Source organism: Alexandromys fortis, unplaced genomic scaffold (assembly GCF_014885135.2).
Source record: "Alexandromys fortis isolate MF-2015 unplaced genomic scaffold, M_Fortis_MF-2015_v1.1 scaffold_321, whole genome shotgun sequence".
Lineage (NCBI taxonomy): Eukaryota > Metazoa > Chordata > Mammalia > Rodentia > Cricetidae > Alexandromys > Alexandromys fortis.
The window spans coordinates 664476-677718 of NW_026068200.1; the positions used below are offsets into that span (position 1 = coordinate 664476).

The 13243-nt window shown below is 40.8% G+C and overlaps 1 protein-coding gene and 1 long non-coding RNA gene across 5 annotated transcripts in view; one reads left to right on the forward strand and one right to left on the reverse strand.

Moving 5' to 3' along the window:
• The window catches only part of LOC126493114 (uncharacterized), a 258406-nt gene that overhangs the window by 154563 nt on the left and 90600 nt on the right, over positions 1 to 13243 (forward strand). The window lies entirely within an intron of this gene.
• The window catches only part of Hdac8 (histone deacetylase 8), a 225526-nt gene that overhangs the window by 123770 nt on the left and 88513 nt on the right, over positions 1 to 13243 (reverse strand). For 3 of the 4 annotated variants that reach the window (XM_050129908.1, XM_050129907.1, XM_050129909.1), the window contains exons 8-9: positions 3442 to 3614; positions 303 to 397 (exon numbers count right to left, since the gene is read on the reverse strand). The exons of the other annotated variant lie outside the window; for it this stretch is intronic. In XM_050129908.1, the coding sequence (XP_049985865.1) occupies positions 303 to 397; positions 3442 to 3614 (268 nt within the window). The remainder of the gene's footprint in view (positions 1 to 302; positions 398 to 3441; positions 3615 to 13243) is intronic. 4 annotated transcript variants of the gene reach the window in all.

The window sequence follows — 13243 nt, forward strand, 5'->3', positions numbered from 1 at the left end:
TGAAAATATGCACATATTCCAAAGAGTTCTTTGTGGAACAGGTGACCCCTTCCCACAGTCTTTGTAATTAATTGAGAAATTAAAGTTGGTTGGCCTTTGAGAGCTTTTGTAAAAAAAAAAAAAGGCAGAAGGTCTTGGCTATTTTGGAACAAGAGTCCACTATTCTGCCAAAACAGTGTGTTATTGTTATTGAAGTGTCTCTCAACAGAACGGTATTGAGTCGTGAGGACGTGATTTTGATTAGGTGGAATGACTCAGCTCTTCCCCTTAAAGAAGAGAGGACTTGTCAGAGCCTTACTTACCTCATGATCTGGGATCTCAGAGGATAGTGTTTTCCCTAGGATGACCCCGGTCAAGTATGTCCAGCAACGAGCCGTATTGGCAAGGTTATAGCCTCCTGTCTCCATCAAGAATTGTGAAGTTAGGAAAGAATAGCCACAAAACAGGAGAGGGAAGAGGGTAAGGAAGGAGAGAAAACTGTTTTAATAAAAGTCTAAAAAGACAACTCCAACTTGCAGAATCTTCCTTAAGCATCCCTTAATGGTATTTGTCAACCACCTAGTGGGTAGACTTTAGCGGACTAGCCAGATCATGCATAGAGTAGAACTCACAATTTCAAGGGCAACACAGATTAAAGCGGCTCTTATCTCGCAGCAATATTGCACCTGAGAAAGGAAGCACCTCAGTTCCACCAAGAGACGTCAGGGAGACCGAGAACCCTGGAACCCAGATGTCTGGAGGTGACCTACCCAATGTGATGGGTTCTCAGATGAATTTTGCAACAATTCTATAAAGTGACTGCTGGCTGTGATTTGTATTTTAAAGCTATTGGCAGATCTAGTCCTAAAGGCATCCAGGAAAAAGGAAAGGAACGTGCTGACAGAAACAGACTTCCTTCTTTAAATATCAGCGGTCCTTTTCACCACAAAACGCAAGCCTGGTGGCAGAGATCAAAGAAAGTGAGCCGAGGAAGGGACTGATGATTGACACCCTGACCTGCCGCATCAGGTCCTGTCACAGTCACCCAGCAGCCATATTACACTGGTTAATAATCAGCATATTTTTGTGCTGAATGGATGTGCTTTGCCATGCAAGCATTAGCACGCTGGCCTTCAGCTGAATCCCAAGAGTCTAAGGGTAAAATGGAATATTTCCTAACCTTGGAGCAGACCACAGGAAATAAAATCAGCTCTATTTTAGGTAGGGTGCCCATATACATTATCATCCAAAAGGATGCACTTTGAAGCGCAATAGAGGACACTAGTCATTGTCACAACGGGCTAACATATATAAACTGGGACTTGCTGTTCCCCTTTTCTTGAGCTTTCCTACTATTTCAAAAGTTAGGGAGGCTAGGGTTTCTGGAGCGTGTCCTTCAGGCCTCAGTGGGGCCGGTCTGAGGAAGCTTAAGAATGCAGCCATCTCTGCTAACTGTCTATGTGTTAAGAGCAGAGAATTTCAGCTGTACGGTTTAGATATTACTTTAAACATTCCTGGCATGGGAAATTAGTCTGCAAGGCAGACCTATTTGGCATAGTTATTAATTTAACAAAGAATCACTATAGGTTTTATTTAAGGAGTATGATAGGACTTATCTGCAAACACGCCACTCATGCGCAGGCATTTTCAGGAATACACATATTGCATAAGACGAGTTATACTAACATACTCAAGAGCCAAGCTTTCGGTTAAAAAAGCAAAAGGATTTGAGCTAATGGTAAGACTCTTCAAGAGAAGGCTGTAGCCTCAGACAAAAGTTAAATTCTTCCAGGTGTCTGTTGGAGAAAGGTCTTTTCCCCCTAGCTGGACCTGTATCATAATCTCCATCCTTAGTGTTGTTATGGAAAGTAATATGCCATGTAATGCTTATCAATTTTATCTTTTTCTGGAGGTGAAGTTAATAAGCTTCTTGCCAGCTTTTCATAAGAGAGCGTCTCTTGTAATCAGTTTTAATTTTGATCCCTCTGAGGTTTGAAGACGCCAAAGGACCAGGTTGCTTTATTTGTGCTGTATGCTCACTTGTTGACCTAAGGCCTGCCCAGAGTTTACCTGGATTTGGAGTTTACAAGAGGGTGATAAAACTATTAGCTTGGTCATCATCTATGCATTTAATTTCTTTACAAAAATTTTATGTGCATGAGTATTTTGCTTCCATGTATGTACATATACCATGTATATGCTGGGTGCCCACAGGGGCCAGATGAGGGTATTAGATACCCTGTAACTGGAGTTACGAAGGGTTGAGCTGCCATTTGGGGGCTAGGAACCAAACCTTGACCCTTTGCCAAGAGCAGCAAGCGTCTGTAACCACTGAGAAATCTCTCTAGCCTACATATATGTACTCTTTTGGTACATTTTTGAGATAAGGTCTTGTGTAATCCACGATAGCTCATAACTCCCAATCCTCTCGATTCTGTTTCCCAAGTACTGTGATTATACACATGTGCCACTATACCTGGTGACATATATGTGCATTTTAATCTCAAGCCACTTGACCATATTTTAATACACTAATTTATTGATCCAATGAAATAAATATTGTGGCTGGTGAAGAGACAGACGATCTCATCCTAAAGCATCTATAAAGGTGACTGAGGTTGGGCACGGTTCCAAACACATCAATGCTTCTATCAAACAGACCTAGCATTCTGTTAGTTAAAGAACGTTAACATCAGTAAGAGGGGTGCAAGAATGCTCAAGAGACTATGGTTCTCTCAAGTTTGCTTCCTTATAACAAAATCATGCTTTAGGGGAAACAAGTAATTCTTGACTTCATCTTAGATATTCAATTAATTCATGTATTTACTATTCATGAATGAGTAGAGATAGAATTTCATTGATGTTTCTGAAACAGAATGGGTAAGAAGAGGATAATGGCTTCTCTGACAAGAGGGTTCACAGTCTTCGGGGACTGACATCTTCTATTATAATTTGAGATAATTTCTTCTTCCTTTTGGTTTTGGTTTTGTTGTTTCAGTTTTTTATTTTTCCAAGACAGGGTTCTCTGTATAGCACTAGCTATACTGACGCTCACTCTTTAGACCAGGCTGGCCTCAAAACTCACAGAAATCAGCCTACCTGTCTCTGCTTCCCAAGTGCTGGGATTAAAGGTGTGTGCCATTACTGTCTGGCTTCTTCTTTCTTATTCCATACTCAGGTTTGAACACAGTCTTGTGTATGCTAGGCAAATGTTCTAATCTTAACCTTTATTTCCAAATTAAAACAAACTTCAGAGTGCCTAGGTGTCAAAGCACATGGCAAGCTGACTAGGGATGGGCCAGAGTCTATGCTCAACTGGGGAAGTAATCGATTTCATAGACTTAGGCTTCTGGGCCATAGGCAGGTTAGTACTATCCAATCCAAAAAATCGACTTATCATCTATGCTAATAAGTGTGGAGGAGGACTGACAAGCTCTCTTGGTGACTTTCCATTGTACTCACCTCCTCCTAAAATCAGAGTTGCCAACTGCCACTCAAGCACATACTTCAGACACTTGCCGATCCCCACTGGCGTCATGTTAAAGGAGCACATTGGGTCCCCAGCGATGGTATCTGCACCCAGCTGTAAAACCACTGCTTTAGGATTGAAGGCCTGGTACACTTCCTTTAGTACACTGGGAAGAGGAAGGACACAAATTGTCAGAAAAAGATCCGCTTTAGTTAGGGCTATGCAGTGGTAGTGAAGTGTGTTGGAGGGATAGTTGAATTATCCATCACATCAAACTGTCGACCTTAAAGGGTGAGCCTGGCTGTATGTGTGTTATACTTTAATAAACCTGACTTAGAATGACAATTCCTCTACTTCCACCATCACCAGTGACCAAATTTGCCCTTTTTATTTCAGAACTTAGACTTCACTGAACACTTCATATATATCTAGTTAACTCTTATAGCCATGGGGCATAGTATACACATTTATTCCATTTTACAATTAGAGAAATAAAACATATACATTGAATAGTTATGAAGGTTTCCTTCTGATAATGTCAGACAGCAATCACACCTGGAGTTTATCACCTAATTATCAGTGGGGGCAAGAAGCCTTGAGAGCATAGATGGTATCAACTTACTTTTCATTCTGCAAAGGACTTGAGGCCTCTGAAATACGGCCCTTCCCAGTGCATATGCATTCACAGTATTATAAGAACAGTATCAACTGATCAAAAACTACAATTTGAAAGTACCCCAAAGAACAAGTTGTGGTGGGTAATAGTGTAATTTTGAGTAGAATCAATGCTATCACATCAGCCTAACTGCTATTTGCTGAGGGCATGCAGCCTTACAGATGAAAAGGGAAATGTCAGTGTGACAGGTAACCTTAGTCAGGCTTCCAATATTATCATTAATTGAACACTGACAATGTCCAGAATGCATTCCGAGGAATTATAAGGTCCTTGCTCTCAAGGGGCTTACAATCTACTTTCCAGACAAAACATAGTCCAGTCCTCAAGGGCCGGAGTGACTCTTACAGAGACATATAAACAAGTGCAAATTAACAGACTTCAGAGTTGAGAAAATACAGAGTCAAAAAGTGATCAAAAATGTTGAAGTTAATGACCCTTTCATAATCAACATGTCAAATTACACCAGTGCAGAAAAACAGAAAAATCCCAGATCCTCCTGAGATGGCAAAAGGAATTCAGGAACATAAAACACTGCCCTCCCCAATCCATATGTAACCAGGGAGTAAAATGATGGCCACAGAGGCATTCTTTGACTTAAAGGACTATTTTGTTTTGATTTCTCATCACACAGATGAATGCAGAGTGATTGTAAAGATTATAAGAATATTACAAAATTTATGACATATGATCCTTAATGCAAGGATTCTTTGGTCTATTCTCTCATTCATGTGCTTATCTCATGGGTGCAGAGGGAAGATAAGCCACCTGAAGAGTTTGGGCGACATTTATTGAGCATCTACACAAACAGAGCACCCCATTAACTGTTGCTGGGAGACACAGCGGAAGGCGTGATGTCTGTTTTAAAAAGGTTTCTAGCAGGGGAGGGCTACCATTCTTTCCACTCCTTCCTTTCACTTAGCACACACTTACTGAGTACCCACTAGGTGCCCAGAATGGTACTGGAGCAGATGCTCCAGGAGTCAAGAGGAATTTGGCATGGTCTGTATCATCATGTAGCTCATAAGAGGGGATTACATAAACTCTGACAATAAAGAATTAAAATGCAATGATAAATGAAGTATCAGAGTTTTGGCACATGGGAGAGAGAAGTGAGCGTCTCCAGGTGAGGCTGGAAAAGGCTCTACAGGGGCTATAATGGCTCTTTAGGTCCTGAAAGATGAGACGCACCACAGATGAGCCAACTCTCAAGATGGCTAGGAGGAAACAGTGATAATAATTCCTGGTGAAGATGTGGAGACTAAATCACACATATCTTGTTAGTGGGAATGTAAAATGGTATAGCCACTCTGGAAAATAATTTAGCAGTTCCTGTCAAAACTAAAAATAGACTTGCCATATGAGCTAGCAATTGCACTCTTGGGCAATTTATTCCAGAAAGTTAAGGCTGATTTTCATGTAGGAACTTGTACATGGATGTGTGTAGCATCTTTACACAAAATAGCTTTAACTGGAAAAAATCCAAACGTACTTTTTTAATAGGCAAATGGTTAAACAAACCAGCATCCATAGCAGTGGAATACTTTTCATCAATATGATAAACAAACCATTATTATATGCAAAGAGTTTGAGAGGATTACAGGAAAGTACGCTGAGTACATAAGGCCAATCTAATATATATATATATATACGTTTTATATATATATATAATAAGTGAGCCTGTGTGATTCCATTCATAAATGTTGTAAAATCCTAACTACAGAGGGATGAGATTAGTCACTGCCAGTAGTTATAGATGGCTATGATAGGACAGGGGTAGGATGACATAACCATGTGATGGCATAGTTCTCTATTTTGATTATAGTTGTCATGTGAGGCTTCAGATATGATAAAATTTCATAGACACAAATACATGAATGTATGCATAATTGGTGGAGTGTGAATGAAGTCAATAAACTATACCAAAATAATTTCTTCATTTTGATGATGTACTGTAACTGTGTGCAAGTTGTCACACCAGGGAAAGCTGGAGGAAAGTGCCCAGGACTTCCCTTCACAATCTCCTGTGAAGGTGTGATTATTTTGAAATAAATGTTTTGTTAAGGCCAGTGAGGTAGCCCAGTGGGTAAAGACGTTTGCAGCCAAGCCTGAGGACCTGAGTTCAATTCCCAGTTCCCACATAGTAGAAGAGAACCAACTCCTGAAAGTTGTCCTCTGACCTCTATAAGCAGTTATGGCACATGTGTGCTCCCCCAATACCATAAATAAATTTAATTAAAAAATTTAAAAATCTTTTTAAGGCATGGAAGGTAGCAGATATAAGACCTGAATTTGATCCCCAGAAATGATCAAACAAAAAGCACAGCAGAAAAAGGAAGTTGAAGGCTGGTGGGATAAAGTTAGGGGAGTTGGCTGCAGAATGGTTCTGGAGGGCACGAAGAGGAGAGGAGTTCGGAGAAGAGAATCTATGTGTCATACAGGCTACAAACTGCGAGTGGAGGTACAGAAAGTCAGACATAAGTGAGCCTGGCTTTTTATGTAAAGCGTGTGCAATGTTGCAAACATTATGTGCGTGCATGTACACAGGCAATGTGCATGCTGTGTGTGTTGGTGACACAATTAGAAGTTCATCTTAGATAAGTGAACTCTAGTGTGGAATACACTGAAGGCTGATTTTACAACCATCCACAGGCTACGGCCACAAGAAAGACAGGGACTTGAGAGGAACTTCCATGCCAGAATTAATAGAGCAACATGGAGCGATACCCAAGAAAAGAAGATACCTATAATGTTCATGACTGGTAATTAGGAGAGAGGAAGGGAAAGAAGGGAGGTGTTTCTGGAACAGTTGTCTTTCTTAGAGCTGTAGGGAAAATGAGTCTTCAGGGAGTTCAGATGAAATGGGCTCTGGATGGGTAAAGAAAACAGTAATCAGAAGCTTTGAAAAAGGGAAGGCATTTCGTACACTGAACACACCTCAGTTTACGGAAAGCTGGATGGTGGACATGGAAAACTAGGCAGCTTTTCATCTGATCTGACGGTCAAATGGGAGCCCTGGAGATCTATAAGTACTGATCTTGCTAAAAGTTGTACTGATTTTTGATGTTGCATGTAAGAACAAAATCACAAAGCCTAGCAGCAGAGGGAATGGCACAAGGGACATGGAAGCTCTCTAGGCAAGACCAGGTCAGTCAGAAAAAACTTGAGAGGGGTAGGCAGATGGCTAGGGGTAAGAGGGACTGTGAATGGGGCTATGTGGACAAATTACCATTTCCAAGTTCATACCCCTCCTCTCATTGCTTGTCTTTTGGTGTGGGATACACACACACACACACACACGCTGTTTGTTTGGTTTGGTTTTTTAAGATATGGTCTCACTATGTAGCCCAGGCTGGTCTAGGAACTTCCTGCTTTAGCTTCCCAAGCACTGAAATTATAGGCTTGTGCCAGTATGCCTGCCCTCATATCTCCACTTTGAAGTCAACATCATTTGCTTACATTAAACAAATACTATTAAAATTCCTGTCTATAGACCTATGAAATAGTCTTTCACCCCCTTGAGGCTTTTAGCTTCTGCTTCATTTTTTTTATTACTTTTTTCTTTCCTTGTCATTATTCTCTGGGGTTCAGGATTTGTTCACTCACTTAAACCCAGAGTCAAGTACCTATTATTTCCTATACTAGTGATAACATATACTTCTAACCCTAATACACAGGAAACTGAAGCAAGAGGATTGCCCAATATTTCAGGCCAACCTGGGCTACCAGTGAATTAGCAGGTTAGCTGCAACTTCACAGTGAGACCCCTGTCTCCCAAAACCAACAGGGGTAAAAAGAAGACAGGCAAAGACCTAAACCTGATGGTGTTGATGGTTCAGTAGGGGTAGAAGACAGGAAAGTTCAAAACACTGTTAAGTGCTATAATGTTTGTCCATCCGTCCGTCCGTTCATCCAACAAATGAATGCTAATTGAATGCTTACTATATGCTAGGCAGGTACAAGGTTGGCAATGGGTTTACAGAGTTGAAAAAAAAAAAAGACAAAACCTACCTCACTGTCTCCAAGGACTGTCCTAATTCTCTGACATTATCTTTCATTCTGGTTTCAACAAGAGTGGTGTCTGTCTGCACTGCACTTTAGTTATTCCTAAGCACGGCCACTTTTGGAGGTTTGAAAAGCAAATGCTTGGAACGATTTTACATTTAAGACGCTGAACGACTTTCATTGCTACAGTTTTTTGTCTTCCCATGTCCTTATTGTGCTTGCTTTCCCTCGTCCTCCCTCCTCCTCCTCCTCTTCCTCCTTCCTTTCTCTCTCTCTCTCTCTCTCTCTCTCTCTCTCTCTCTCTCTCTCTCTCTCTCTCTCTCTGTTTTTCAATCTATGTTTTCTCTGTGTAACAGCCTTCTCTGTCCTGGAACTCACGCTGTAGATCTGGCAGGTCTGTAACTGACAGAGTCACACTGCTTGGTTTGTGCTTGCTCTTTATTCGAGTTAAAACTGATTTCTGGCGTGGCGGTGGTGGTACACCCTTTAATCCCAGCATTTGGGAGGAAGAGGCAGTTCAGAGGCCAGCCTTGTCTACAGTAAGATCCAGGACAGGCTCCAAAGCTATACAGAGAAACTCTGTCTCAAAACAAACAAAAACAAACAAAACAAAACAAAACAAAAACCACAAACAAAACAACTGATTGCCCGATCACTTCCTGTTTCCAAGCCAACAGCCCACCTGTTTTCTTCCAGAGAAAATGGCTAATGATTTCAGAAACTCTGACAAGCATCCTTAACTGCCTCACAAATGGTCATTTTTGCCTTGCCAACATAAGTAAGGCCTTTGAATTAAAACCACGGTATCCACATTATCTGTCCTCCTCTATTATAGTAAGCTGAGAATTCAAAAAAATTGCTTTCACTACAGTTTCTGTTTACAGCTTCAGATCATAAAATTCCATAAACATTTATAGATTACCAAAGACCACTCAGTCATTATAACTCGGTAATCCTTTATTTCCAATTGATAAACAATTGCATTTCTTACACTGTCTGTTCAAATAAAACTCTCAGCAGGGTAGTGAATGTAGGGTAGCCTGAGCTACATGGTAAGAGCCTTCCTCAAAAGAAAAACAAACTGGGATGAAAGGATATTCTTGATATATTAAAAGAAATCCAACACCAGATGGTGTAGTAGTGCACACTTGTAATCCTAGCACGTGGGAGGCAGAGGCAGAAAGAGCGCTATGCCAGGGTGGGGCCAGCCTGGGTGTGCAGGGAGCCATAGAGGAAGGCCCTGTCTCAAAACAAAACCATCCCACCCCCAAATATCAAACATAGAAATTTATTAAATAAATGAGAACCTCCCCCTTCACCTCCACTTTCTCCCCATGGGTAACTAGTCGCTGATAAAAAGTTTGAGGTGAATCTTTTAAAGTCATACTGGAGGTAAGTGGTTGAGGCTCTGTGTAGTGAGTGAGGACATTCCCATAGTTCTTGTCTCTACCGGAAAATGACCTCCATTCGATCCCTTCTCTACGAGGCTACCTTCTCTGGGCTCTAGATTCTCTTTCCTGTTGCTCCTTCTCTCATGGTCTATCCCCGCATCTCAAAGGATTCACTTATTTTGGATAAGAAATAGCTTGTGGGGGGCTGGAGAGATGGCTCAGAGGTTAAGAGCATTGCCTGCTCTTCCAAAGGTCCTGAGTTCAATTCCCAGCAACCACATGGTGGCTCACAACCATCTGTAATGGGGTCTGGTGCCCTCTTCTGGCCTGCAGACATACACACAGACAGAATATTGTATACATAATAAATAAATATTTTAAAAAAAAGAAATAGCTTGTGTTTCTTCCTTCCTGTCAGCACTGTCAAAATTTTACCCATGTCAGGGCCCCTATGATTCTTGCAGTCTACTTTCTGTTCTCAGGAGAGAGCTGGCTGAGTTACCAGTCCAAAAGCCTTTTCTCTGTTAGCTTTCGAAATGTCTTAAAAGCACCTAGCAGCTGGTTTTACCAAGATCTCCAGCCGCTTAAAGCGTGGACTGCTCCAGTAACAGATATTTTGAAAGTATACTTAAGACAGCGGCTAAGGAAACAGTTTAGTGGGTGAGGATGAGAACCTGACTCCCCAGAACTCATGAAAAAGCCAGGAGTGGTGGCATGTACTTGTCATCTAGTGCTAGGGAAACAGAAACAGGAAGATCCCTGGAGCCTAGCCTCATTTTCAATCTACAAGCTCACTGAGAACCTGTCTCGAAACCACAAGGGCTCATCAGACACACAGGCTGACTTTTAGCAGGCACATGTGCACACAAACACACAGCTATATACATATAACATGTACACACAGTGTATTTAAAACAATTGATATCATACAATTCTTGCCCTTAAAGTGTACAATATTTTTTAATGTAGCCACAGAACTGTGTAGCCATAACTACAAGGCATCTTAGGACTTTTCCATCAGGCACAGAGGAAACCTTGTGAGCACAGTCACTACTCATTCTACCATGCTCCAAACCACAAACCCTGGAAGGCACTGCTCTACTTTCTGTTTTTAGAGGTTTATCTAATTTTGTCCTTATAAAAGTAGAATGATAAAATATGTGGTCTTTTGTGTCTAGATTCCTTCACTTAGCATAGTGTTTTCAAGCTTTATCTGTGTTATCATATGAATTAGTATCGTATTTTCTTTGGTGGGGATTGACACAGGGTCTTGTTTAGTTCAGGCTGGACTAAAACTCTCTATGTAGTCAAGGGTGGCCTTGAACACCTCCTGATCCTGCTGCCTCTACCTCCCAAGTGCTGATATTACAGGCATGCAACATCACACCTGGCTCTTAATTCCTTTTTAATCTACAAATATTTATTTCACTGTGTGCTTCTCTATTCATAAACTACTAGGTATCTGGATAATTTCTACTCTTTGGTTAATATGAATAACGCTACTCAGCTCATTCAAGCCTAATTCTTTGGGTAGTCATATTTTTTAATTCTCCTAGGCATGTGCGAGTGTTTGTGTGTGTGTGTGTGTGCGTGTGCTTATCTACTGGGTCATGTGATAACTCTATGTTTAAGCATTTGAGAAATGCCAGACTTTTTCCACAGTGGCTGCATCATTTTACATTTCCACTAGCACTGTTTGAGTGCTCAAATTGTCTTCACATTCTTGTCAACACTTATCTTCTGTATTGGTTTATTTTAAATTAAAATAGCTATTCTTCATTTTCAAGAACTAAAATTTTTTAAAGAAATAAGGCAAATACTTAGTATTTATTTGCATTTCATGTACGCTGTTCTGTGCTTTGTTTTAATTTATTTACTATAAGATTCTCTGTCAAAACTTACATTTTTCTTTTAGTTTTTTGTATTATTTATCGAGATTATAATATGATTACATCATTTTTCTCTTCCCATTTCTGCCTCCAAACCCTCCTTGCTTTCAAATTCATGGCTTCTTTTTTCATTAACTGTTGTTATATGCATATATGTATATACATATAAATATATATTCTTAAATATAGAAATACAACCTTGATGGGTAAGATATACTATCCCATTTTATCCAACCCTAGAGACCTAAGGCCTCCTGCCTAAACTCTGCCATGGAGCTACAGCCCTGTCACTGTGGTCCCATTTGTAATTAATTCCTTGATGACTAATGAAGTCGAGTATCTATTTCTGTGTTTATCAGCCATGGGGACATCATCAAAGCACTGTCTAGTCCAGTCCTTTGTCCATTTTAAAAGTGGGTTGGCTTTTTACCACTGAGGTGTAATAATTCGTAGTATATCCCAGGCACCAGTCTACGGTCAGGTCCATGACCGACAAGGATTCACTCCCATTCTGTGGATTACCTTTGCACTTTCCTGATAGTGTCACTTGAAGTACAGATTTGCCCTGAAAACATACAGACGAGTAACCTATACAGACTGAACAGGTTCTACTTAGGAATATCTATATATATACTTGGACATACATACATGTAATAACAATTAGTGAAAAAAGAGGCCATAAATTTGAAAGAGAGCAAGGGAGGGATATTGGGAGATGGAGGGAGGAAAGGGAAGAGAGTATTGTTGTAATTATAATCTAAAAAAGAAAAAAGTTTTAACTTTTGACAGTCTGGTTTTACCTACCCATTTTTGCTGTTGCTGCTTATGTTCTCGATGTCATGTCTAAGAAACTATCTCTTAATCCAAGGTCATAATCTGTTTCATGCTAAGAGTTTTACAGTATCTAGCATTTACACTTACATTGGATCTAAGTCTGTTTTATACGGTGTAAAGTTATAACGTCATTGCTTTATATGCTGCTTTCCAGTTGTCCCACTCAGCGATCTCAGCCCCGCTATATAAACTCAAACAACTGTACATGTGGAGGCTGGTTTCTCCTCTCTGAACTCAGTTCCGTTCATCTATGGGCCTGCCCTGAAGTCACCACCACACTTCTTGATTACTGCAACTTTGTAGTCAGTTTTGAAAATGAGAAAGTATGAGTTTCCCAACTTTCTCCTTTCTTTTCAAGACTGTCTGGGCTGTTCCTGGTTGGATCTGCATATAAATTTTGGGACCAGTCTGCCAGCTTGTGCAGAGGCGCGGTGATTTACAGCTCTATTTGGACCATGTTGAACCTACGATCTTATTTCCTCCAATTCCTGTGTCTCTTAATGATGGCCACACCTTCAGCCGCTCATGTACAAAACTGTACATGAGTTAAGAACCTCTGTGAGGTCCCCCACCCTGTTCCTCTCCTATTATTCATCATTAGCATCCTTCTCACTCGCCTTGAACACTTGAATCCACAGGGAATCCGCCCATACCTTCCTAACAACTTGCCCTACCTCAGGTCTCTTCTCTGTCCAATCCTTCACATAAACTGCCAATAAGTTAATTTTCCTTAGGGGAAATTTTTGATCAAGTCACTTGCTTTCTCCCCAAATCCTTCAGTGTCCCTCTACTTTAGCTTATGACTCAAGGTCCCTCCTGATCTACCTCTGGCTTACTTTTAAGAACCTCTTACTCAATAGCCGCTTGGCCTATGATATGTCATCCCACAGGCAAAATGCTTACCTCACTCACTTTGCGTCTCCATCCAGGCAGGCCCTTTGTCACATGCTGCCTGTGGCTACAAGTCATCTTTCTCCACGTCTATAGCCATAGTCATTCTTTG